Raw genomic sequence first — 27,774 nt, 5'->3', positions numbered from 1 at the left:
TGTCAAGGGAGCATGTGTCTTTTATTTCCAGAACATTATATACAGATATATTGCCAAGCACTCGATTTTTTTCACAATAGGTAATAGCTTTAAAAAAAAAAAGTGCTTAAGACTTAAAATTAAATCTTTGAAACCAGTAAGAACATCAACAGGAGGTAGTTTTAATTAGAGAGATGTTACTAATACCAAACGGTCGGCAAAGATTCCACAAAAAAATGTTCCCTAAGCATAGTAAATTTTAATTATAATTTTGCTGAAAATTGAATATATTTAGATAGAATGCCCAGTGGAGGTAATGGTTTTGCTTACCACAGGATACACTTAATCAAACAAAAGTACTCCAGAAACACTCTTAAAGTGCCTTTATTTGACTGAGTCCATCTGGGAGCTCCACATATGTTAGGAATAAGATTTGCAGTTAATTGGCAAAAGCTTTAAAGGTTTGAGAAAGGTTCTTCTGTACAGAGGACATAATCCACATCCACAGAAAGTTATATTTGACTCACAGATACAGCTCCATCTTGAAGATGATCTCCTGCTATTGCCAGCAGAGCTGGAGCTGAGGTATCTGCAGCTGTCACACAACCCATTTGCTTGAAGCCTTTCAGGACTGCGGCTGCTCCTCCTGCACGTGAGGACGTGCAAGAAGTGTCACTGCCAAGGAACCCCTCACAGCAGCCGAGTCACTTTTCTTACATAGAACTTCTAAACAAAACAAACTCTTAGTAAAATAACATTTACTGGAGCCATCGGCTTATCCTAAGGACAGCAGAAATTTGCTAAATAGCTCTAACTCAAGAGGATGTTTACAGTTTAAGATTTGTTTAGCACTTAAGGTACGATTTGTGCCATATGTTCTCTTCCTTAGAGTTTTCCCCACAAAACATTTTTATTAGATGTGAAGCACAAGGAACTTACACATCTTCTCACTTCATTACAGTAACATCATCCTTCCAGGGCAATCTGTAACCAAGTAACATGTCCCTTGAGTTTTTTATCTGGTCTCTGGCAGTAGAGAAAAGTTGTACCTGATGAGCCTGAACTTCAGAAACCTGATCTGATAGAATGGAGCATGCAAAGAATATGGAACATGATTGGTTTTTCCATGACAGTCTGTATTCATACTGGGAGAAAACCTCCTTTGGAGACTGTTCCCAGCAGATAGCCTGGGACACTCAGTAAAAAGCAGAATGCTTTATGTTATGAATCCTCCTGAAATTGAAGCAGCAGTGGTGCATGAGTGAGCATAACTGGTCATGATTGCTCTGAAGTGAAAGGCTGAAGCTGTCAGTCACTATGGATGGGCTTTTACATTCTACTGAGCCTTCTTGAAGGACTGAGTGTTAATGGTTTGGCATACAGTGGAAAATCAGAGAGTAAGCCACAAAGGCACAGGGAAAAAAAGATCTGAAATGAAATAATGTCAGATTGACCAAGGAACTGCTTTTCTTCCATTTCTGAGTGAGATTTCACTCCCACAGCACAGCAAGTACTTAAAAATCCTTCTTGTGTCTGAAGAAAAGCTTTTCCTTTACTGACAGAGGTATATTTGTACTGGTCCTTTCTATTAGTTAATGCATTATCAAGAGGCATCCATGCAGGAAAAATAATGGGGAACTGAGGGTTTTTACACCAGCAGAATTTTAAATAATAATCCTGTAGGATATTTTCAAAATCATTGTGAGTACAGAAGCTGAACTTTTGGTTCACTGGGGGGAATAACAGGACAGCAATTAGATTTGAAAAGTCAGAGTGAGTAAATCAGACATACAATTCAGAACAAACAAACGTGGAAATATTTTGCTGTTTTTCTGATGTGGTTTTCAGACTACCCCCATGGGTTGATTATTGGATTGATGCCACTTAATGGCAAAAGTTTATACACAGCTTCTATTGTTTTGCTATTGTACCTGATGATTCTTTGTTATTCAGCAAGTAACGAAGTGGGCCTTGCAGGGGCCAGACTTGCAATGTTCCACTACATATTTCTGCTTACACTTCTTCTGAACCTGCCATTGCTATTTATGCATCCTGCCTTTGTGCAGAACCTGCTCCATCCACACCCTTCTCCACCAGAAAGAAATGGGAGACTGTTTGGAAGGGCTTTGCTTTATTTCAGATATCACTGACCATAATCAGTAGATAAGAAAGAGCACCTTTACTCTCTGGTGAAATGGAGTCAGCAGTTTGGCTCAAAGCACAGTTCAGCAGCAAACTTGATAACTGTTATTCCTTTTAATTCTAGCCTATTCTTAACACCCTCTTGAAAGTGTACGTGTATTTTTTTGAGCAACTTCACTAAAAATAGATCAAGGGTGCTAATTTGGCTATAAACATAATGCATCTGGCATCTTTGAAGTAAGTTGTTTAATGATTTCACTGAAATCAAAGCAGCTAACTGTTAATTAAGCATCTTCATTTGGTGGATCACAGCCTGTAGAATTAAAACTGTGAATAGTAAAATGAAAGAAACACAAAAGAGTTTCTTTTCATCTGGAGATTTTCCCCAGAATGAAATCACAAATGCTTCATTGTGTTTCATAAACTGATAGAAGTTCAAAGCAAACATGACACACACATTGTCCTTATTGGATAAAATATCAGTTATTCAATCAGATATAGTTAGTGGCTATGGTAATTCCACAAGAGTGCAAGAGTGAATCAAAATAGCAAGTATGGTAATCATACACAGCGACAAAAATGTTTAGACTTTCCTTGGAGCACCATTACTACTAGCGGAAAATAAAATTCAGCATTTTACTATGCAAAGCCAGAAACAAAATAAACAAGATGTTGGGAACATTTAAAAAGATGCAAGTTTCATTTACTATGCAGCTGTGCCCAGCTGATTGCCAAGGATGTATCTCTACTTACCAGGGGGTAGCAACAAAACCTGTTATTTACTGTATTTCCAGTCAAACAGGCTGCAAAATCTGCCTGCAGAGAGGAGTTGGGGACTCAGGACCAAAGCAAAGCACCTGCACAGACCCTGATGGGATGGGGTCCCTTGGGTTCCCTTGCTTCAAGTGCAGAAACTGTCCATGGCCTGGGTCCTGCTGCCACACTGCTCAAACTCTGAGAGCTGAGAGAAATGAGTAAATAACAAGGAATTAGTCAGCACTATATTTCACTTGATGTAAATTTATATCCTTCATTGCTCATATACATCTTTAAAAACTGGGTGCTGCTGAAAATGCCTGCCAGTTTTGTAGTAGGAAATTTGCAAAAGCTCTTAAAAACGTAACGCATATGTGAGTGCTGCTTTGAATACTAATCCTAAATGGAGACCATACTTCTCCACCAATTATTTGATAAAGTTTTATTCTCTGGACTCTTTGGGAGGATTTTTTTTCATATCAACCTTCTTTATTTTATATAGGGGAAAAATGTGCATGAGCTCTGAAAAAAAAAAAAAAAAATATATATATATATATATATATATATATATAACTCCATATGATGGTTAAAGGAAATCTATAGGAACCACTCATTGATGTTAAGCATACAATTTTTTAAAATTAACATCTGGTAAAAATGAATATGACACAAATCACATATAGTCTGAATTAGCTTTTACTTACTGCAGAAAAGGCATTGATATATAGTGTAATGCAGAATGGAGAATAACCAGGGTTTTTCCCATTCATCTGGAGACCTTGTTACAGCTTCCAAACTTTTCACAGGTGATACTTGTCATGGACATTTTTACAACCACTATTATCACAAGTTATTAATAATATAGAATAATAATTTGATTGGATGCTGTGATATAGCAACCTAGAGAGTTTAATTGTGGTACCCCTAGGAGAGCAACTGGGGTTTAGAAATTTGAACAAAAACAATCCTCTCTGGGAGTTAAGTCAGATAAAAGACAGAAATAATAGTGTGCTTTTTCATTCCCTTCCCTATTCCCAGTGCTAGTACTAAAACAATACCTCCAAGAATATTCCTGCCTAAGCCACCATATCATGATGATGTGAAACCTTATTGTGCAGAAAAAAAATGAAAAGTATGCAAGTCAAAGGATAATAAAGGATTTCCTGAAATTGAATCAAACAACTTCCCATTGAAGGTATTTTGCTGTTGTACTTCTATGGTAAAGTTGGTTGCTTTCATTATCCCTTCTGAGAATACAGACTATCAACACCCTTAAAATAATTCTGGTTGTGCAAGTATTTCTATAACAGAAATGTCTGTGGACAAGGCAGGCTGTAGGGCTGTCTAGAATGGAGGGTATCTTTAATGAACATATCATGACTAACAAGGCATTTAGGCATGAGACTAACAAACAAGCAGCAATAGGCACTTAGTTTCATTCCTAGTCTGTTGTATTTCTGCTTTAGATGACTAGAAGTGCATTTTGAAGAGACCTACTGATGCAAGCACACAGCTGAAGAGGCCATAGAAACCTTCCCCAAGCTTGTAATGAATGACAATTTCTTAAGAAAAGTTATACCAACATTTTCCAAGGTATAAACTGAATCTTGTGTATGTGCATTGCATGTCCACTGAACATCTAACATATGCCTATGATTAGAAAATGCAAAAATTCTTCAAAATTTGGGATTTCTTTGGAATGGGAAGGAAGAAACCAAGGTTCTAAGTTCATCCAGGGACTTATTGTTTATTTTTGAGGGCTGATTCTTGGTCTTACTGACTGTGATGAACTCTTTGTGACTGAGAAAGAGAGCATAGATATTTCCACTTTGTCTGGTTTACTCTGGTTTCCAAGCCCTCCAGTCCTGAAAGTCTATTTGAAATTGTGAGGATAGCAAAGAAGCTTTGCAGATTCGAGCAAACTGTGCTTCCTTGAGAAAAACTTCCCAGCCACCACTGATGATGCAAGAACAGAATATCCTGTGCCAAGGAAGAGCAAAGGGATGCTCAAATGCTCCTGGCTCTTTTTGATCCTCAAGGCAGGAAGAAGGGCTTGGGTTATTTGCTTACCATGGCTGGCTTTGCCTGGGGCACAGGGCATGTCTTTGGTGGGGCAGGACAGTTTCTCAAGGGTCAAACAGAGTTCATCAGGGAAATGAGTGTTCATGTCTCTCCAGCACTTTTTCTGGACACAGTTTTCTGGTCTTTTTGCAACATTCTTGTACCTTTTATTCAACTCGGTGCCCTGGTAGGAAAGATACAGGAGATGTATGTGCTTTAGCTGCTGACACTGAAAGCTGTAATTTTTCTAAAATTAGGATCAGTTCAGTGCAAGAACAGCTTTACAAGGGTTCTTTGTCTTATGCATGAAATATAGATAGTCTCAAAGCTAATAGAAGCAAATGAGCAAAGTTGATGTACGTGAGTATTTAAGAACAATAAAGTAGAATAACAGGGAAGCAATTTCTTCCAGGGTATTGGCTATGAGTTTGGGATTTTCTGTGTGCCTTATATAAAGTTTTACTGTTCAACAAGAGTAAAATTTTTGTCTACTTTTACCAACTCACATCATTACCTCCTCTCCTTTATAAGATCAATATACTCAATAAGAAGGGTTTCAGCTAATGAGTTCAATATAATTGAAAGGCTATTCAACATCCCTTTTCTTGAGCAGATGCTCCAATGAGTCTACCCCAATTCATCATTTGGTTTCACAGAGTTTAAGATTATGTTAAGAACTACAACCACCCTGATTATTTGTTTAAAGGAGTCCAATTATAGCCTCTTTGAATGTTTTAGTACCTAGAGAATAAAACAGCTGTCAGCAATATGTTCTTCTGAGTGGCTTTCATATGAACACTCAGTCTGGTTGTAATTTTAAAAATACAGTCACAGTCAATTGTCACCCACAGACAGGTGTGCAGTCCAAATATAAATTTTATATTTGCCAGTACATATGCAAATTAAATATGAAAAGAATACTAAATTTTACACAGTGGAACAGTAAGAGCTCTAAAATTAATATCAAGTGCCTTGACACTGTCAGATGGTTACCAGGTGCCTTACCCTATGAATTTCTCATTATTAAGGACATATTTAAGAAACACGATTTGTCGTGCAATATGTCACCAAAATTGCCAAATTCAGACATTGAATTATGCAGGGTAAAATTTGTCATGCTGGACAGATTTAAGTGGCTTAATGCACGGATATTTTTTGTCCCATGGGCTCTGTGAGCACTTAATACAGACATTTTGAGGTAAGCTGAGGATTCCTGAACAGTGTCACTAAGTAAAAAAGTGACACCTCTGTATATGTTTGGGTTGAATAGATCCACAATTGTCTACAGTTCAGAATAAAATGAAGTCTCGGCTCCAGAAACAGTTTTTTTATTTTGCATACCGAGAGTAGAAAAGTGTCCGGCAAAGTCCTGGCCATGTTGATGTCAGTGGCAAGACCCCTATAGAGTTTTAATAAATGCCTGTCCACTGACTTTAAAAGTAACCATTATAGTGTCAAAAAATGTTTTAGATAGAAACTGAGCATAGGAGTAGGAGTTACATCATTTAATATAACACATTGTGTGAATTAAAACTTACTTTTGTCTTTATTTCTGCTTAACTAACAATAATGTCAGAGGATGTGTGGAAGAAATGGTGTAGAACTTCCAAGTAAAGATACTGAAGTACCCATTGAGTCTCCTTTCTCATGAAATAGTGCAAAAACATTGTTTTTAAAGAAGGATGGGAGGGTAGGTTGAGGAATAAAACCAAACATTCTAAGATATTTCTGTATGAGAGTATGATTTCATTTAGCCAGGAATAGTGGGCATGCCAGACAAAAGGAGTGTATTTTGACATGAGGGCACAATAGCTACAACCACAAACATCCACACTCTCACTTTGCTCACCACCCCCTTTTTTAAAGAAGGTTTTGTCCATGCCTGGGATTCATTACATGTCTGCACATTTCTGATCCAGCACACTCGTTATACAAATGTGGGGCTGGGAATCACCACCATGTGTACTTCCATCTCTAAGCACTGGAAACATTTTCCAGTCACAGTGGCTGAGAGCACCTTCCATGAGCAACACCATCAAAAGCCATGGCAGAGACAGAATAAACACAGCAGTTTACTGATAGCTGTTGATTGCTTTGAAGGAAACTCCTGGGACGGGTAGTGACCCAGAAACCTCTATTATTGGCCTATGATTTTTAATTTAATAAAATTTTGATAAGGCCAAGTTAATCTTGAGTAATGTACTGGTATGGAAACAATCTAGTTCAAAGGATGATTAATCTGTTCCAGTGTGATAAATGTTAAGCAAGGATAATTAATTCCAGATTTTTAGATTCAAGAATTTAAGCTTCTACATGGCTAATCAAATACATAAAATGGTAAGATAATGCAGGAAGTCTGATCACATCTCACATGCCCCACCAGAAGCCTCACCTATCATAAAAGAAATAATCTTACTCTTGAAGCAAATTGACAGCACAGTCAGACAGTGCATCTAAAACTATCCACATCCAGCCGTCCATTCAAAGCATACTGGTAGAACATTCACCTCAGAAAGACTTCTGTAATCCACATGTTCTTTCACACGACTTTGCAAATGCATGTCTTCATTTTGATCTCTGGTTGGAAGTATTAAAAAAACTAGATCAAAGTAGATGTCAAATCATCAAAATCTGGAATCAAACCTTGCAATGTTGGACATAAAAGAATAGGAAAACCCTGAAAGTTTGGGATGATCCTGAATATTAAGGAGATTGGTAAAGAATACACTGTGCAGGGGCAGTTGCTGCTGTAGTCTACATGTAAAATCTGGGCTACTTGGGTTGAGGCAAATAGGAAAATTATCACCAGAGAATAATTAATGAGTTCACCCTGAGGAATTTTTGGCATGATTGCCTTTTTTCTGATACTTGATTGGCCAAATTACAACTGTCATTGAAATTTGCCATTTTTGAGAAAAATGAAATGGTTGTTTGAAACACTCTTCACTGTAGAGTCATATAATGCTTATGAAGTGCATCATCCAGAATTTCTGAAACTTCCACAGCTGATGGAAATAGCAACATATAGAGCAAAGACAAAATTAAATTGAGCAACAAGTTTTGGGGCTATATTACAACTTCACTTGGAATAGACTATTCAGGTATTAGACTCTCATGTGTGCAAAGGTGACTCTAATGTAACTCCAATCTGACTTCCAAAACAGGTTTTAGAAAATTATTTAAAACTGATTTTTTTTCTGCCTGGAAAAAATTTAGAAGAGAACTTGAACTCCCTTCTTGTCTGTTCATAAATATCCATGTGAAGTTTCTCCTGAACCACAATCTTAATAAAACCAGACTTAATAGAAGAAGGAAATTTATTTGAAATGGAAAGAAACTGGATATTTTTTCCACTCTCGCAAAGGATTTCCACAAATACTTGAAAGATCCTAAATTTGGCTCTTTCTTCAGATTTCTCCAGATTTTTTTCCTCTAGAAAGAGAGTGAAATGTTGATACAAACCAGTTTGTGTTTTTTAATATACTGATTTTCTCAAGGAGAGAGAAGAAGGGGAAATGTTACTATGGAGGAACAGCAAACATCCTGAGAACAACCTGAAATGCCAACTTAGCATTTTTGCACTTCAAAAACATCTTTGACTTTTATAAACAGCCATGATGGTAAAATTGAGGCTGTTAAAAATACATGGTTTACTTCAGTAGTTTATAATTCACAGTGGCATTTAGTGGGTGGAGTTGTAAATTAGTAAGTGGACTGTTGCCACAGCAGAGTAGGCTGCTGCTCGGCAAAGGAGAAGCTTTGCTAAGAATAGGAATGTGGTCACGATGATAATGAACAAGGGCTCTGCATGCCTGAAACGCTGATGGGAGATTGGGAGATGTTTGTTGTTGGATGTATAACAGCTGCTCTAGAAATTAGATGTTATCAAAGATCTGTTTGAAAGATTGAACTGGATGAAAAGCATGCTAAACTTAACCAGTAAGACCTGGTTTCAATTTTTAGTGGCAGTACCAAAAGGCAGAATGGCACATTAAATATTTATGTTGTCGATAAATTGGAAGGTACAGTTTTACAGCCAACAAAATGCTACGTTTATTCTGCTGCAATAGGGAGGCAGGATTGCAGCAGTCTCTACAAGTGAAAGGACCTTTTCCCTATTGCTCTCAAATTAAGTAGATTAATATGCCAAGAAAGCATTTCAGTATGTTAATCAGGTATTTGATCTGGTCTGTCAAACACTCAAAGAAAAAAGCCAGTTACTTCCTGGAAACTATATTAATGTTCCAAATAAACCCAGCTTTTTAAGGGCACTAGATTTGTCTGAGGGAGGATGATATACTTACCACTAGGATGATTTGCCTTTGGACTCTTAGTAGTTGTAACAGCCTTATGAAAGGCTGAAATCCAACAGCACTATACCAGAAATCCTGAGTGAAGGGTGCTGATAGATATGGATGGCATATAAAACATGCCACCTTCAACTTTTGGAAACTTTACTACTTAGTGACCCCCAAAACCAAGCATAATTAGTCTACTTCTTACTATAAAACTGTGTCACTTTTCTATGTGACGCAGACAGTAAAAATAAACTGCTTTAAAGAAAATAGTAGAACCCCAAAATGCAGTCAGATCAGTACAGCTGTATCCAAGAATTTTGTGGCACAGCACACATTTCTGTACTGCAAAATGAACAAGGCAAGAACTAATTTAGCTATACATTACACCGTTACTAAAATACAAGCACCAATCTCAAGTAAATGCTAGATCCTTCCATAATTAGACAAAGTTTTATTATTTTCTTTACTAGAAAGAAATATTCCACAGTAACTAGTCACAAATGAATTTTTTAAATGGAAAATATATAATAAGGTAACAGCAAATCAAAAAGGAACTGAGTAAAAACAAATTATCTTTGTGACAATCAGCCCTATTTCTAAGGTAATGGAGAACCATAAAAAGAAACAAAAGCAAACTAAAAAGGTAAAAAACAAAATCTAATTTCCTGGATAGTAAAAATATAGCCTGAAATCAAGCTACTGTACATCCTTGCATCATGTCCCAATGCAAAGTTTTGCAGTATGAGCTTTGGAAAACCACTCATGCACTGGACTGAACAATTTATTTCTGAACATTTTCCTTCATACATGATGACTTTCAAAAAGGTTTTGGTATTTTATAATTAGCACAATCAGAACTAAATGGATCCAAATATTTCTGTGTGTGTAATGCAAACCCCCCAAATTTAAAATAAATATTTGCTATTAACGTCATAGAATAAATGACAACTTTATTTTTAAAAAGTGCACAGAAGCAGATCATTAACACACATCAATATTTGTTAAGATGGATAAGCATTTGCAAAAAAAAAAAAAGTCTGTATTCAACTTATTACTAATAATCAACAATGAAATAGAATGGCTATTGTCTATGCAAAAACAAACATATGTTTTTGGTCAAAAAATATGTATTACTAAAGTATGCATTGTAAATCACATATATTTAACTGAATGTACTATTTTTAAAAGACATATCGTAGCATATATCTATAAAACTAATTAGAATTTAGAACTGAAACTAAATTCAGAATTGTTTCTTATATTAGCCCTGTATCAGCTGAATATTTATATGTGTTTTACCTGAGGCACAAGTCAATCTTACTGAACAGCAGCTCCTAAACTCAGACAAATACTTAAATATCTCACTAGAGATGTGTCGCCAGCACATTCACAGCTTAAACTATGCCTGTATCTAAAAAAAATTCCTACTTATATTTATAAAATATTACTGTAGCATATTCCTGAGCATAATGGGATATAGAGAAAAATGGCTGGATGGGACAGCCTTATGGTGGCAACTCTCTCATGTAGTACAGCAGTGTGGGCTAAATTGGTGCTACACTTCAGGGGGAAAAAAGGGAAAGAACCTAATGATCTCAATTTTTGCCCCTCTTAACAGGTTAGATATCACTGAATTGAAAGAATCTGTGATCACCTGCATTTATCATGGGCTAAAAGGACTCAGGCAAGATTTTACAGCCCAGGATATTCAGAGACCAATTTTGTGTGCATAGCCTGATATACACACCTGCTGCTGCTGTCATGCACTCGGCCTTTGCACTGCTGTGCCATGGATAACACAATGGGTCATACAAGGAATATCAGCTCCATTCCCCACGTGTGACCAGCCAGTAGGATATATAGTAATGACTGACTTGCTTCTCCTGCCCACAACAGATGTTTTCCTAGGGAAGAATTAACATTATGGAATTTAATCTGTCAAAATAGTGCAAGGCCTCAACGGCTTTGCCTCCAACAAGACTGGGAGGCAATCTTGACAAGTTTCTTTGCCATAAAATAGATTAAATAATTCAGTCAAACATTGTTATATATGCATCTTTCAAAAACTGCACATAATTCTGGATGCTTTGGGTCTTGTTCTCTGATTTCTGTAGGTTGTTCTCCAGTTCTTTCAAACGTAGTTCATGATGCTTCTCATTCTAATGAAAAAAGAGAAATGCATAGAAAATTAGAAACAAAATATAAATCAATCAAAATAATAATCTAAGACACAAATTACCTATTTTTTTATAGCTTTATTTGCTTGTAAAAGTTTTCAGAGGCTCCACAAAAGCAAAGGTGCTAAAAAAGGCCTCAAAAGATTGAAGATTTAATTTATGTTCAGTAAGGACCAAACTGAACATATGTGGATAGACTTAAAATCAAAAAAAGGCCTACAATAATTTATAAAAATAGTAAATTCAGATTACTGTCATTAACTCAGGAAAAAAAAAGAAGGTATCACTACATCATTATGGGATTCTTATGCATAAAATCAAATGTAGATATGCTTCCTGAACACAATTTTTCTGAGGGAAATTTCAACTTCGCACTTTTTTTAAAATTTTTGACTTGTTGTGAAAACTGTACTGATTAAGATTTGTAAACTCAATACTCTTAAAGTGATTTAGTTAGCCTGGACATCTGTTAGGTTGATGGGAAATGTCAATGTACAAAGTGTATTATCAAGCTAAATTAATTTACTGTTCTGAAAAGTGTGTATTGACTGTATTAATAGTGCATTTTCAGTAAATGGAACTTGTTTTTGTAAATGGTGACAAGGTAAGTGATTTGTTAAATCACTAACAGCACTATTTACTCACCTGGTGAAATAAGCAGAGGAGTTGTTTTTTTTCTTCTTGCCTCTTTCTCACTTCAGCTTCAAGAAGTAACAGTTTTGTCTGAAAGGCTTGCTCTTTGAATGACATTTTTTTCTGTTCTTCAGTTAGCTATGAAAGTAATGAGAGAGAAAGGATATATATGTTATATATATACACATATATATTTATAAATTATCTATATAATACATATATATTTACTCTTAAACCCAAATCAGTTCATTTTCTTATCTCTTAATATTAATAGCTCTATTTCCTATTCTTTCATCTAATATTTATTTCCCATGCCCAGGACTTAAACGAATCTGTAAAATAGTCTGGCTAAATTTGAAGGCTGTTTCAATTTGGAAAAAAATGTAACAAGGGGAACCCTTTTCAGCTTATTTTCAAGTCAAGTCAAAATTTTAGCTTTTTCAAAACCAAAGAAATATCCTTAGGCAGTGTTGTCAAAAATCATATGGTTATTTCTACATTATTAATCTGAACTTATAACTTCATGCATTTTTTCTGATTAAACTAATATAATTCACTACAATCTAAATTTCTACATTTCCTCTTGAATTTGATTTACTGTTTGCATAATTTCTACAAATGACAAAATTCAGCTTAATACAGAAAGAATGCAAACTCCTCCTCTAAAAAGAGAAGGACTTAAACACCAACGTTCTTGTGGGCTTTTATAACAAAGAAAATAAAAGGTAAGATTAAGTTTTTGTACAGAAAATTTTTGCTCTGTGTGTGGGATTTAATATAAGGTGGTTAAAGAATTTTGATTTGTCAATTAAAAAAAAAAGATAATAAAATGTTGGTCAATTGAAACTTGTTATTTATTTCCATAGGATCCAAACTTGACAAAGAAATTGAATTGTTCCATCCATATTTAAAACATGCAGAAATTCACAGTAACTTTTTCATATTTCTCCCTACAAGCAAAATAGTCTCGTCCCATAATTTTTTCTCAAGCTCATTTTTAATGTTATTATTAAATAGAAAGTAGCAAGCAAGATTGAGAGATGTATTAAATCACCAATACCATTTTTCTCCCTTCTTCCAAAGCAGCTTCAAGTTGTGAGGTTAATGCATTATATTCTGCCATTTTCTCTTCAAGCTGCAATTTACTGCTCTGAAGACTCTCATCTTCTTTTCTGAGCTGATAAGCAAGTTCTTCATTCTGATGTTCCATCTCTCCTAATTGCCTTTACACAAAACAGATTGGTGCATTATAATTCACTATTGCAGAAAAGCATAGGAATTAATTTCGATCAGATTTTTCTAGTTACCTTTGAAGATCTTCATATTTCTTTTGAATGTTACAGATCTCTTCTTCTAAGCAAAGATTGCCAGTGGAAATTACACTATAATTATCCTGTGAAAATGACAATATATTCTCTAGTTGAAGAGGCTTTGTACAGGATCTTATTGGAGTAAAGTAAGCCTGTCTATTAAAAGCCATCAAAAAATTTAACTGTAATTTCAGATAAATACAATGCTTATTCAGACAAATGCTATACTATAATCAAATAAATGTTATCTTGTATTATTTTACCTTGTATAATTATCATAAATCAGTAAAATACAGCCAAAGTTGGTGACCAAATAAACACTTTAAGGCTGAAAATCTGCTATGTAAAAAAAGTCTTAAAAAACTCCATGCGATGCGCAAGCAGCCTTGTGTATTAGGAGCTGGTCAGGTCTACCTGACCAGCAAAAAAAGGCTCCTTCACAATACAGTCACAGGAAGCACAAAAATAACACTGCATATACATAGAGTTTTCATAGGAGAACAGTGTAGCACTGGCAAAGAAATTCAGAAAGGAGAGAATATCACAAAAGACAATCAAGTTCATGAGAAGAGATATATCAACAGCAGAAAATGAGGGAAGCAAGAAGACAGTTTTCTCTTGCTCAGCATCCAGAGTGCTAAACTTTCATGTTTTCCTTCAAATCTCGGTAGCAATGAGATTACTGCTCCTTCTACCACCCATCAACAGCACGTTAGCAATAAACAGACATCAACAGCCTGTGGGTGCCATCATTCAAAGGGGTGACCACCACCATTCATTGGACCACCTCAGTGAACGACATTGGACTACAACTACTCCCATCCAGCAGCTTGAGCTAATCTGCCTGGTCGTGTTTATCAGAATTACAGGCTGTTCTTGTAGCAGATTGGTAATAGCAGAAATTAGTCCAGCTGAACCCAGGAGAGGTTTTCTGCAGTGAGAACAATTTTTTCAAAATGAATTTTCCTAAATTCTGGTCCTAAGGTCAAGAGTAAATGACATCTATCACCAAGACTTAATGATGAAATTCAACTGCTGTTCCACCAGACTAGTGATTATATTCCCAAATATTTTGCTGTACTTAAGAGGGTCTTCTGCACTTTTTCAGGAAAACATGTAGTTAGATTAAAATTACATACATAATTTTATATGTATAAATTTTGTACCTCAAAATTAATTAATTATTGCTTAAGTACTTGAAGATTTAAGAGTTTATGAACATTTCTGGAAGAATCAGAAATCAAGAGCAATTTATATTACGTTTTCTATAAAGTCTACAGGACCACAGACATTCACTCAGTAGTTTTCCTACTGACACAGCAGGATGATTAAGCCCCTTTCCCACCCTTCTAACTTAAAAACCTTTGATATTTGTGTTCTTCTAACTTAAAAGCACATTAAAAACCAGACAAAAAACAATAACAAAAAATCCCAAACCTACCCTGCCATTATAATTGACGTCAGAGAAAAAAAGATTCAAGGAAAATCCATTTCCAGGCTTTAGAGAAAATACAAGCATTAATGTTAAATACAATTAAACATTGCAATTATCCTACTAAAGAATATTTTTAAAATACTTAATCAACTAAAACATTGCAATAATTAATATGTTATACATCACCAAGAATATAATTTATCTGATTAAATATTTTATGGCTTATAAATTAGCCATTAAAAGCAAAACTAATGTAGAATTGAATTATGCTACTAGATATAAACAATATCTGGACTTTCATTTATATCCAGGCAAGAATTCTGCAACACATCTCAGGACATCAGTATTCAAAAAGATCAAGAATATACTCATTCTAAAAGTAACAAGTCTGGCCACATAATGAATTCACATAATTACAGTTGGCAACAGCTTTATTTGCATTGTGCTGTTTCCACAGAAGTTTTTGATTTATGAGGAAAATAACAAAGGAAACCTTGCCACTGTCACAAACGCCAATAGTAAAAAATGCCCCAGAGACTTTTTTCCACATAATTTTCTCATTTATCTTTAGAAATCATCATGTTCTAATCACCTGAAGCTCCAGCTCCCCAGGGGTTTTGCATTTCTGTGCAGAGATCCTTTCCCAGAACAGAAGATTTTGCTGGTTTTCCTCAGCTGCTTTCAGCAAGTCACAAACATGTTCTAACTCCTTTAACTCAGCCTCCATTTTGTCCCTCACCTGCATAGTACCATCACAGGAGAAAAACGTAAGTGGAAAATCCTAAATTAATTGTTGTCATACTTAATGGATTTTCATGTAGGTAATAAAGCTAAAATTCTATACAAGTTACATAGCACCTATTTTATAAAATGCTGACAGAGATACAAGTTCTGTTCTGATGCTTAAGAATGCGCTGTGTTCCACTGTTCAGCTCCATCTGCTAAAAAATGTATAACTCATCTCTGTATGGAGTCTCAATTTTAACTGCTAGTTTTAAAAAAACACTTATAGTAGGTTTGCTTCCATACACAACTTTCACAACTGTTCTGTCAAAAAGATAAAAAACAGCAAAAAACACCAGCTTTAGACAGCAGTCAGTAAAACTCTCAGAAATCTAAAACCAAGAGACAGTACCTTCTGACTTCTAATAAGATCACAAAAATGTAGAAAAGATCTGTATCCTACAGAATTTTTTGGAAACATTCTTCATTACTGCAAACCTTACCTTATATGCTTCTAAGTGTTTGTATTCTCTTATGTTTTTGTTTTCATTTAAGACTGCTTCATATCTGGATTTCAATTCTTCTACTGTAATTTGTGTTTTTCGTACCTAGGACAAACATACATTTTTCACATACATTTGCAAGGTCCTTCATTTAAATGTAGAAAAGATAGAATAATTAGTATGAAGCATAAAGGAAAATATTTGACTTCTAAACAGTATCTCAAAGTTTGTCATTATTTGAAGTTATTTTCATTATCCTACTTGTCACAGCAAGTACGAAAGGGTTACCAGGTAAAGAGCACTGTCATATCAGCAGTATGTTATCGACGATGGAGAATGAGCTACAGTTGTGCTGTAGAAGCACAACTCTTCTCACACCTCTCTCCCCACATAACAGCTATCACTGACACCACCTCCCATCTGGAGTCACTACAGCCCTGAGCTAGGGAATTTGTCCACTCACTGCTTGAGGCTGGCTGTTACCTGGAGCTACATCTACCATCTTAAATCTGACAGCAACTCTAGTTGTGATGATGCATTCCAAAGACAAGACTCTCTGGCTCTACTCTAAATTTTGTATCATGTCTTTCTTTTCTCTTGCCAATGATTTAAAAAAGAAGCAAGTGAAGAGTATCAGTGAAATTGTGTTTATAATATAGCAGAAATAGACACATTTGAATCAATGTTCTAAAATTTCTGTGTGAATAAAGCCAAATATAAAATATGAATTGATAAAAAGTCCATTCTAAGTTTGGTTATTTGTTTCACTGGTATTTCTATGTGGATTTACCTACTGAAATAAAAGAACTTGTATAACCCTATACTTATAACCTAAACCTAACCCTAACCCTAATATATATTTCTTGAATGAACTTGAATTTCTTGAACTTACTTGAATACTGATATGCTCTTCGGAACATGAAGATAAAATATGGCCAAGCAGAGGTAAAATATCATCAGTATATCCACTGAAGACATCAGACTCAAACTTTTAAAATATCTAGTTTACTGAGTCACTAACCCACTTTTCAGGAAGCAAATCTTGTCAAAGCAAGCTTGCTTTGTTGTTGGCTTCAATGAGCTTCAAGTGGGCTTCACACAATTCAGTACAGATTATGCGTACTCGTAACAGTGTGAAGACTATTCTTTGATATGGAGCACTTTCTTCTTTCATACTTAATATTACGAAAGTATTACAATCCCCATAACAACAAAACAGATTTCTTACAAACAAAACCTTTATAATTTCCTCAAAACAGCTTACAGATTTAAAAAAAACATACTTGAAGATTTCAAAGATAGTAAATCACCTCATTTTTACGCTGTTCCACAAGGTTTTCCTGCAGCTTTGCTTTTTCTTGCAGATGTAGCAACTCATATTCAACAGACAGTGTCCTTTTCTCCAATGTAGCAAGGGAAGCCTTGACCAAAAATAGAAAATATAAAAATTTTAAAAGTGTTACCAAAATAACACATTCTACAATAAGACATTACAAGCAAGTGACTTGCTGGCACCAGGAAGAGCGATGTAAGTATTTTTCCTGTCAAACAAAAATGATAGTCTATAACTAATTTTTCAGCCAATGAGAACACTTGTATCAGATGAGAAATACAATAAAAAACTGGTAAACTCTTTTAAAATTGAAATTAATAATTGAAGTAAGCTCATTTCTTTAATTTGAAAGTTTAACAAACATAGAAGAACAATTTCTACTTAAGCAATTGCGCTGTTATTGACAGTAAAATAAACAGCAGATATATCATCAGACAATCCTGTTCCTACCTTCGCCATAAATTTGCCCTGGAAAATTTTCAATATCTCATTTGTTCTTACTATTATAAATGGATGGCAAACTTTATTCTTCAGGTCTGGGGTCTCTGGACAGAAGGTCCAAAGAGAATTAACATGGTTATTTCATTAATATATGAGAAATGTAGAGCTGTTCAATAATAATTTATAATCTCACCTCTAATTTTTTGTTTTCAAGGTGAATCTTTTCATTTTCAGAGTTAACAGAATTTAGCTTTCCAAGAATTTCCTCTTGTGAATTTCTTCTCCATTCCACCCTTCTTTCCAGGTCTTCTATCAGGCCTTTGGTCTGCCTTGTTAGACAGGCAAGAAGTTCTCTATAATACACAATGCTTCCAAAGCTCTCTCTATGAAAACTAAATTGAACCTTAACACATTCTCCTTCATCGTATATATCTATGTATGTGTATATTTATATAAAAGGGGGAATGCATTTATACATCCAAAGAAAGGACTATCTACTTATATTCTGAAGTAAACTCTCTGTAAGAGGAGAGCTTCTACTCCAAGGAAGGGGTCTTAGCTCAATTATAGAACACCAAATTATACTTCCAAGAGAACTATGCATATGCACACAAAATGTAATTATATTGAATTTATAGAGCATATCACATAATGTTCTACTAAGAACATTCCTTAGCAACTTTAGGAATGTTACTTCCCATTACTAAAAGCAGAAAATTATGCTATGCCACACCACTTTTTTTTCTTTTTTTTTAGTTAATAAAGTTCACAAAATTTGTTTTGCTGTTTAGGCAGCCACACATTTCTTAGTAGAACAAGTCCTGTTAGAATGGCACATTTCAAGCAAAGACTTGTATTTTCAGCTGAAATGAAAACAGCAAAAACCAGCTGGAAGCAGAATGAGTATTTGTTCTTTCTTAGATGCCTTCTTATACACACTGGACCAACACTAGGCTAAATGGATTTCTAGACTGATGTGGTCTACCTGCATGCTGGTTAAATTTTAAAATCTGCTGCAAGTATTTTCAGAAATGCCAGATTTTCTGGAACAAAACCAAAATATTCAAGCCAGTTTAATGTGAGCTGTTGAATACTTGAGTATAAATCAAGTTCTTTGTAAAATAAATGTTGTCTTCGACCTAGAGTAAAGGCAACTAAAAGTTTCTTTTGCTGATTTAATTTATAGTCCATATTTCTAGCAACAGAAATGGTAAAAGGAAATTTGTCATTGTCTGCCCCAAAAATAGTATATCCTTCATGTACATTAAGATTTGGCTTTGTAGTTTGAACAAGGTTGGATAATTTTGTTTTGCTTTTCCTTACATGAGTGAATTGTTCAAAAGGTATGTGAGAGGGACCCTTCTCTATCCTCTACTGAGGTGGTACATTAGTGGAACTGAAATAATTTGGCCATCACTAGTCTGAAGTAGGACCTAGAAGACAAAGAACCTTTTTCTATTCTGTAAATACAAGGGTTAACACGCAAGTTGTTGAATCAGTTATTAAATAAGTGCTTATGTGGGTGCCACATAGAAGCTGTCAGCAAGTTCAGGCTGATCAGAGGTATGCAGGAAAAAGAATGTTTCTTACTGGCAAAGGGGAATAAAACTTTAAAAGAAGTGAAATGCAACAGAGAGGAGGCTAAAAATCTTAAATTTGTTCTTATTTCCAACTTCCAAACTCTGCTCAGGATTTTAAAATATTAATAAACTCAATTTCATTGTCAACACTGAGTATTGCACTACTAAATATCAACACTCTGTGACTACAGAAATAAAAAACCAAAAAAGATCAGCGGTCCAACTTACTTCTCAAGATCTTCTACCTGAGCTTCTAACATTGTCTTTTCTTCAACTATTCTATCGTGCTGGCTTTTCCAGACATCAGAGGCTGACAGTATCTCACACAGTTTGACATCCTAGAGGTTGCAGAAATTATAAATTATGTAACAAAAGAATGCCACTGAAGAATGTCGTTAATTCTACAAATTTTTCTAAGCACAAGAGCTATTTAATATAAAATGGTTTTATTGGATCTCTCTTGTACAAATCAATAAAAATTTTCTCTCATCTCAAAATAAAATCAACAAAATCACCCACATTTTTAAAAAATCTATGTCTAAGTGCAGACTTATTTTCAAGGCAGAGACATAAACACTGGTACTATATATCAATTGTAGAATACAACATTTCAAAATTTAAGATGACAATCTTTTCTTATCAAAAAAATTATCTTCAATACATCTCAACTACATATAAATTACATAAATTAATAAAAAAATTAAACTGTGCCAAAATACTTTAAGAATTAAAATACTAGCTTGGTAAGAAATTAAATATTAGGTAAAATCCCTTAAATTAATATAGATCATTAACCAATACATGCTATCTTGAAAGTATACCAGGTTTTCAACAAGGAAGAAAACAAATGTGACTACAAAACATCAGAAGTTCAGGAGGTAGTTGCTGTCCCTCTGAACTGCTAATTTTAGTTAAAGATCCGCTACTGCCTTCTCACAAAGATCTGACAATATCATTATTAATCATCTCCTGGTACATTAAGAGGAAAAATATGTCTTTAATACTGACATATCCAAAATGATTACAGCACATCTAATAGTGTGAAAACATATTCTTCTTAGGAAATCCAAACAGGGCAATAAGCACAGTTCTGATGCACCTGACCTTTCTTGACCAATTACAAACTATTGTTAGGCAAAGCAAGATTCCAAGGAACAACTTGGATTAAGGAAGAAGCTTTATGCTTGGATTTTGAAAAGGTTCAGAGAAAACAGCTTAGAAAGAGAAAGCTAAATAACCACACGAGACATTGCATATTAATAAATAAAGTAAGTTAACAGTTCAAACTTCAGTCATGGATTCTCAGTTAGTACACTCTATTTCCGAGATAGTCAATGCTTATCCATAGAGGACTAACAGGATGACTAGGAGAGGTTTAACCAAAAACTGATAACTCTTCTCTTATTTTCTACAGCTTAAAATGTGCAACCTTAATGTTGCGCAATGACTTAAGACATTCACTAAAGTATAACAAAACGAATGCAGTTAATAGTAACAGCTTTCATGACACCTACAGCAACCTTTTCCTTAACAAATAAGCAACAAAACAAAAGGCATACAAGCACAACATAAACAAACTTTTCGACTTTTTTTTCCACATGTGAAAATCTTTCAGTTGTTCAATTTCAAACAATACAACACAACATTGCTGACATCATAGTCACTTACATGTTCTCTTATTTTAGAGGTTACATCTTTCACAGCTTCTTCTAAGTGTTGAGCTCTTTGCTTCTGGGACCTTACTGCCTTTTCCAGGGCAATTTTCTTTTGTTCGCTTGCTTCCTTTACGGCTAACTTCTGGCGCTTGTATTCACCAATTAGATGTTTCCACTCTGCTAGTTTATTTTCAAGAGTCTGCAGCACAATTAAAATTAACCCTTCAAATTCTAGACCTTACAGATAATTTTGAGCTATAAAATAATCAGGAAGAGCTGTTACATTTACAATCTGTTTCCATATAATCTTGGTATCTCAAATCTTGTGGTTGAAAAAAGGAGTTAGCTAAGTGCTACAGTAGACAAGAAAAATACAGAGAAAAAGTAATTACAAAGATGAAAATAAGTGGTTGTGAAGGTGCAGGAGCAGGTAGGAATAGGAGAAAAGACAGTAATCTAACCATGTCTGTGTGCTCTTGCAAATGAAAGCAGAATTTCCACACAGAAAGCATGGTATGGCTGTTAAAGCCATTTATGAGGAGGAAAATGAAATGGTTTCATCAGTCTATTTCTGTAAAGAATATCACCTTAATGATGCTACCAGTGATGTTCACTGAAGTATTAGAGTATGTGCTCTGAATCTAGTGACACACACACTACTAGGTCTGGAGATAAGCTGTATTACTGTATATGAAATTTTATTCTTAAAACTAGTATCTTGTGGGTTTTTTTGCTTGCATTTTTTTAAAGTTAGGAATCTATTCTGGAATCTAGGAATGGCTGGGGTCTTTTCTTTAACATATGTATTATGATATGGTCTGTGATTAGATGACTATATACTATTTCCTTGCAAGATGTCTGATTTTTTCTGTGCATAAAATGGCCCCACTTTATTAATGGCACAGATTTGTTTAGTGAAGAAAGTATTTCTTATAAAAAATGAAGCCGAAATGCATTTTAATGCATTTAATAATACTATGAAACGTGTACAAAGCAACCAAGATGTGAACTGGGCTCTACAATTGCCATTATATTTTTTCCATTGCTGTTATTATTTCTGACTAACTAGGTGTTTACATCACTCTGACGAAGACTGATTCCATTCCATGCAGGAAGCTAACTTAATGACTTGTATTTTTCATCTATATACCACACAAATATGAATGGAAAATAACAGCAGACACTAAAACACTACATGATGATATCCGTTAAGAGCAATACTAGACTTTGATTCAAGGAAAATCTCAGATCCACTTATCAAAAATTACCAAGCGACCAACAGACAACTAGTTTCATAAAGACAAGTGTAAATCCTGTTCATATCTCTTAATATTCTTCCATCAAACTCCAGCAATGTAGGTAAGACAGCAGTGTCAACTTCCTTAGTACAGTGATAAATATTCTATTTGTAGGAATGATTAATGCATTTGTTTCCTTCCTTTTAGACTAGGTCTGACACTACATTATGTACTACTAGTTACCTACTGAATATGTGAATGTGTCAGACTTATTCAAGATACTCATTGCCAGTTGCTACAAAGTATGCATGTTATGCATGAGGGGATATCTCTTAGTACAGGTCCTGCTAATGGCCCCAAAACTTTTACACAATCAAAACAAAATGTATGTGGTTTTCCAAGTGAAAGATGGTCTCAGGTACTGGGATTCACAAAAAAGGAGAAGTATACTTCTTAAAAAAAAAAAAAAAAGGAAATTACAAAAAACACCCAAATATGTAAAAAGTGGTTTTCCTATATAAATGCTTACCTAATAAACAAAGATGTGACTTGAGGTGGTGGATAAATACCTCCAACAAACACAGCAAACAGAAAATTTCAGTCTATGTATGGATGTCTTTAACAGTCTAAGTAGACAGCTGCTATCCCCGATTCTAACCACGGGAGGTCAGAATCACACTAAAAATAACTGCTTTGGGCATTAGTCAGTGGCTGAGATAAATTCAAATTGAGAACTAATTTCATAGGAGTAATGCTAAGCTTGTGCAAGCTTTTGCCTAGTTATTAACAAAATCATCTCCAGTATTTAAGCTAGCAAATGACTTCAGCAATTTCTGAATGTGAACTAAGCTTTTAAATACAGCTTGAATGATAATACAGCTGTATATCAAGTTATTTTATCTAATGAAAATTTTGTTGGAATTCTATAATGGTATTAGGTAGAACAAGCAAGCAACTTTTATTTAGAAGAAAACATGAGACATTTACGAAGACATAGATGTGATTTGAAATTGCCTTGATATAGGTTGGGTAACAATCAAACGATTCAATTATCAGGGGACATATGCTAGTAAAAAAGTTTGCAAATTAGAAATGCATTGTTTTCAGCCAACATTTTCTCATTCATGCCTATGGTTCTTGACATGCTTCAGGTACTGTGTTCCGAGGCCATATACAGCCCCAGCCTTTCACACATGACCTCTTGCTTGCCTTTTTAAAAGCCAGTAACTGACTCAAATACCCAAATTTAACTTGTGCTTTTTAGAACAGAAAATGGAAATAATTTAACCTTCCTTAAGCAAAGTGAGATTAGGCACTAGTCTTAAGTGTTTCACTTCCAGTCAGTGTTAAGAGACTTATCGGTTCTTCACAGACAATAAGAAGAAACAGGGTGTGGTTGTCACTGCTCCCTTAGAACAGAAGGTCACCAAGACACTTGCCTATCTCTTGACCATATGGAGACGGTCTTGTAGGCAGTGCAGTTAAGTGAGTGCAAACACTTCTACGCCCGTTTCACTTTGCTTCACCAGAACTTTGAAGTTCTACTGTGCTACACTAGAAGTGTGCATAAGGTGAGAAAATAAGAAAAACCCAAACATCCTTGCAATTAAAATAGTGTAGCCAAGCAGATCTTGCAAAACATAAATACTTACAATTTTAACTTGTTTGGATTTTTCCTTTACCAATAATTTGATTTCAAAATAGGTCACAGCAAGGCTTTACTTTTCTGTTTTTCCCCCAATAAACTGAAACATAAGTAAAAATATTTTGACCTGTATTTTCACTTTTAATTTGTCATTTTCTGCTTCTTTTCTTTTAATCTGACACTGCAAGTGAGCTTGTACTTCCTGTACTGATCTTGACAGGTGGTCTCCTTTCTGTACGTTGATCTAAGAAAAATGAACAAACACAAATTTGTTGGACTATGCTGTACTACACTCTCTGTATTTTTTCTAGTATGCTGTAGTTTCTAACTAAAATTTGAATGTCCTCAAAACCTAGAAAAAATAAAATATTTCTACAAGTATAATCACAAGCAGTAACTTTCTACTAACTCTATAAATGTTAAACAGAAATCACCAACTTGAAATAATTTACATGTAATTATTGTATCATATTTATTCTGAGTTTAAGTAGCAGGAATAAGGCCTGGAAGCATGAACTCAGATGTCCAGGCTAAGCAAAGGCATCCAGCTAGTAGGATGACTAACACTAAGCCACACTGATCAGCTGTGCTCTGACTAATTAGACCTGAACTGACCTTCATTAAATTCCAAAGACCACCATCTCCTATTAGAACTATTGATACATTTAATTCAAACTGTAATTTTGGGGGGTAAGTAAATCCTAAAGGAATAGGAAACTTATGTCACCAGAACTCAGGTCAGATGATTCTATGAAATTTCTTTCAACTTGATTCCTTTGGCTCATTCAAAATAAGAAGTAATAAGGTAGAAAAGAATCATATTATCAGTAGAGACTGAAAGAGACTAAAAGAATGTACCAGTGGAAGTGTTCATTATAGATACCAGGAATAAAGGCAGATTCAGTCAAGTAGTGATGAAAATGCCATTTATTGAAATTAATGTAAGAAGGAACAAGGGGATAGCATAGAATTTTTTTTATCCTTTCAGGCACTAGGTGCCTTAGATTGTTCAACATGTTCAACATGTCTCTTGTCAGGGCATGGTATGCCACATAGATCCCATCAACATTGAGGTCTGCTGGCATTTCTTCAGAATTTTTATAGGCTTTTCTGTTCAGCTTTTCTATTCTCAAGCAAAAAGATGTTTCCATGAAAATGTGCTCCTTCACTTCAAGATAAGGACAAAGACATAACAAGAGCCCTCACAGCTCCTTTATTATGATCAGCTGGTTAAGTTTATCCAGCCAAGTGATATGTTCATTATTCCTTATAAGTACTTTTTCCCCAGAATATTGGAAATCGGTAAATGAAACGTTAAAAGCCATCTTAGGACGTTAGTGTTAGGGATAACTGTATCCCTAGTTGGTTTGATTACACTTTTGATGGTTTGAAGATAATTCTGTAGGAAAAATCTTTCAGGATTTCACTTTTTTTCACAGGTCTTTGAAATAATTGTTTTAATCAAAATTTCTATTTTTCTGATTAGGAACCTAGTATGTTGGAAGAAAATACTCATTCTAATGGAACTGGTCACTCACTTTTTCACACTGAAGCATGGATGAAAGTTCTTTAATCTGTTTCTCCTTTTCAAGTATTTTTTTCCTGAGATTCTTCATGGGGAAAAAAAACCAACAAAGAAATTCTTCTAATGTCTGTGTACAACAAAGCATCAGTAATGCACAATGATGAACATTTCAGATGTAAAACTAAGATTCCACCTTGTGATGGTAAATCACAAATACTCCCACTTCACCACTCTTACTGGAAATTGTATGACTCTGTAAGGTAGTAGCCGATTTCAGATATTCAGCATAGAACAAAGAGAATAAAATTTTAATTTACTTACAGTATTCTGAATTTCAGCTTCACTTAGCTCCTGCATCCAAGTGTCAATCTTTTTAGTGTTTAACTGCAACATAGGAAACATTAAAAATTTCTTCTGATTATAACTGATTTCTACTCTCTGTAGATTTTTCCTGGATATACTCCAAAACCAAGTTCTTGAGTTGAATTACTTCTAAGTGAAAACAACACCTTGGAAGATTAAACATCATGTTTCATTTATCATAGCAAATCAATATACGCAGAAAAAATCAAATAAGAATTTTGCCATAGTTTCATTGTGCTGTTGCTATGTCCAGCACTGTCACTTTGCCATTTTTTGAAATATCACCTACTTCAGATCATTCAGGAAGCATATTTTTAACCTTGTTAACAAAACAAATACAATTTTAAAAATCAGGCCTAACAGGAAGAGAATGAACTTGCCTCAACGGTGTGAAGAAGAATAAATTTTTCCTGAAGATCAGAGTCCAATGAAGGAACAGTACAGTCATGTACAGGTAAAGATAAGGATGATTGTGATGATGATGACATTTTGGTTTAATGCTGTATAACAAGACAGTATATGTTAACACATCTTGGTGTTCCACAAATCAATAAATGAAATATTACTGGTGTGCCAGGGTGTTCCCACTACAGTGGGACTAGGACTGGATCAAATAAACCCCAGCCACAGCAGAGATGTAACACAGCTAATGTGCTGAAATTTCCACAAGAATTCACAACTTGCAATCGCTTAGCACTGAATTCACAAATATGATGCTCAGAAAGCAAAGGCTTTCACAGCAGAAAACTGAATACGCTCGAAGCACAAAGTAAAGCTCGCAACTGCTATTTCCCATTTCCACGCTCCCCAGCACGGAGGGGAAGGCTCAGGGGCACAGGTCACTCAGCGCCAGCCCTCGCCCCGGGCCCACACTCGGGCTCTCACCTCTCACGGCCCCTGCGCCCGCTGCCGGCGGTTCCCGCCCCTGGCGAGGGCTCCTGCCCCTCAGCGCCGCTCCAGTACGGTACTGTCCCCTCAGCACCGCTCCCGTGGGGCACTGTCCCCTCAGAACCGCTCCAGTACGGTACTGTCCCCTCAGCACCGCTCCAGTGGGGCACTGTCCCCTCAGCGCCGCTCCAGTGAGGCACTGTCCCCTCAGCACCGCTCCCGTGGGGCACTGTCCCCTCAGAACCGCTCCAGTACGGTACTGTCCCCTCAGCACCGCTCCAGTGGGGCACTGTCCCTCAGCACTGCTCCAGTGGGGCACTGTCCCCTCAGCAGCTCTCCAGTACGGTACTGTCCCCTCAGCACCGCTCCAGTGAGGCACTGTCCCCTCAGCACCGCTCCAGTGGGGCACTGTCCCCTCAGCACCGCTCCAGTGGGGCACTGTCCCTCAGCACCGCTCCAGTGAGGCACTGTCCCCTCAGCACCGCTCCAGTACGGTACTGTCCCCTCAGCACCGCTCCAGTGGGGCACTGTCCCCTCAGCACCGCTCCAGTACGGTACTGTCCCCTCAGCACCGCTCCAGTGAGGCACTGTCCCCTCAGCAGCTCTCCAGTACGGCACTGTCCCCTCAGAACCGCTCCCGTGGGGCACTGTCCCCTCAGCACCGCTCCAGTGGGGCACTGTCCCCTCAGCACTGCTCCAGTACGGCACTGTCCCCTCAGCAGCTCTCCAGTACGGCACTGTCCCCTCAGCACCGCTCCAGTGGGGCACTGTCCCCTCAGCGCCGCTCCAGTGAGGCACTGTCCCCTCAGCACCGCTCCAGTGGGGCACTGTCCCCTGAGCACCGCTCCAGTACGGTACTGCCCCTCAGCACCGCTCCAGCGGGGCACTGTCACCTCAGCACCGCTCCCGCCGCTCCCCACCTGCGCCCGCCACTCCTCGCCGCCGGGAGCCGTCGCCGGAGCAACGCGCCGTTGCCGCTGCCGTTGCCGCTGCCGCCGTCGCTGCCGTTGCCGTTGCCGTTGCCGTTGCCGCTGCCGCTGCCGCTGCCGCTGCCGTTGCCGTTGCCGTTGCGGCTGCCGCCGTCGCTGC

The 27,774-nt window shown here is 36.3% G+C and overlaps 1 protein-coding gene across 6 annotated transcripts; it reads right to left on the bottom strand.

Annotated features, from left to right (window-relative positions):
* Positions 1–347: 347 nt before the first annotated feature.
* ODF2L (outer dense fiber of sperm tails 2 like) lies at positions 348–27,774 on the bottom strand. Of its 6 annotated transcripts, XR_008841127.1 has the most exons (19): positions 27,606–27,700; positions 26,178–26,297; positions 25,756–25,818; positions 25,448–25,519; positions 24,037–24,153; positions 21,040–21,225; positions 19,600–19,709; positions 17,985–18,120; positions 17,328–17,438; positions 16,018–16,122; positions 15,384–15,530; positions 14,798–14,854; positions 13,354–13,439; positions 13,107–13,269; positions 12,059–12,184; positions 10,984–11,395; positions 4,948–5,122; positions 2,875–3,082; positions 348–625 (listed from the first exon to the last, which is right to left on the bottom strand). XR_008841127.1 is itself a non-coding variant. In XM_056498155.1 (16 exons), exons 2-16 carry the CDS (start codon positions 26,283–26,285, stop codon positions 11,267–11,269), a joined length of 1,716 nt encoding a protein of 571 aa, XP_056354130.1. In that variant the 5' UTR covers positions 26,286–26,297; positions 27,606–27,700; the 3' UTR covers positions 9,670–11,266. The 6 variants fall into 6 exon arrangements, 5 of the variants coding, with proteins under 5 accessions (XP_056354130.1, XP_056354132.1, XP_056354131.1 ...); XM_056498155.1 differs by lacking the exons at positions 348–625; positions 2,875–3,082; positions 4,948–5,122 and having other exon boundaries at positions 9,670–11,395; XM_056498157.1 differs by lacking the exons at positions 348–625; positions 2,875–3,082; positions 4,948–5,122 and having other exon boundaries at positions 9,674–11,395; positions 27,579–27,613.

Source organism: Oenanthe melanoleuca, chromosome 8, assembly GCF_029582105.1.
Source record: "Oenanthe melanoleuca isolate GR-GAL-2019-014 chromosome 8, OMel1.0, whole genome shotgun sequence".
Lineage (NCBI taxonomy): Eukaryota > Metazoa > Chordata > Aves > Passeriformes > Muscicapidae > Oenanthe > Oenanthe melanoleuca.
Note: the sequence above shows the minus strand (reverse complement) of the source record. Positions and strands in the feature narration are given on the sequence as shown.

Coding starts and splice junctions, on each gene's coding strand:
- ODF2L (XM_056498155.1), bottom strand. CDS start 26,285: ATGTCATCATCATCACAATCATCCTTATCTTTACCTGTACATGACTGT. Junction 19,710..21,039: donor CCTCTAAAATAAGAGAACAT/GTAAGTGACTAT, acceptor TGCAACCTCTAG/GATGTCAAACTGTGTGAGAT. Junction 18,121..19,599: donor CAGGTAGAAGATCTTGAGAA/GTAAGTTGGACC, acceptor CTGTCTAACAAG/GCAGACCAAAGGCCTGATAG.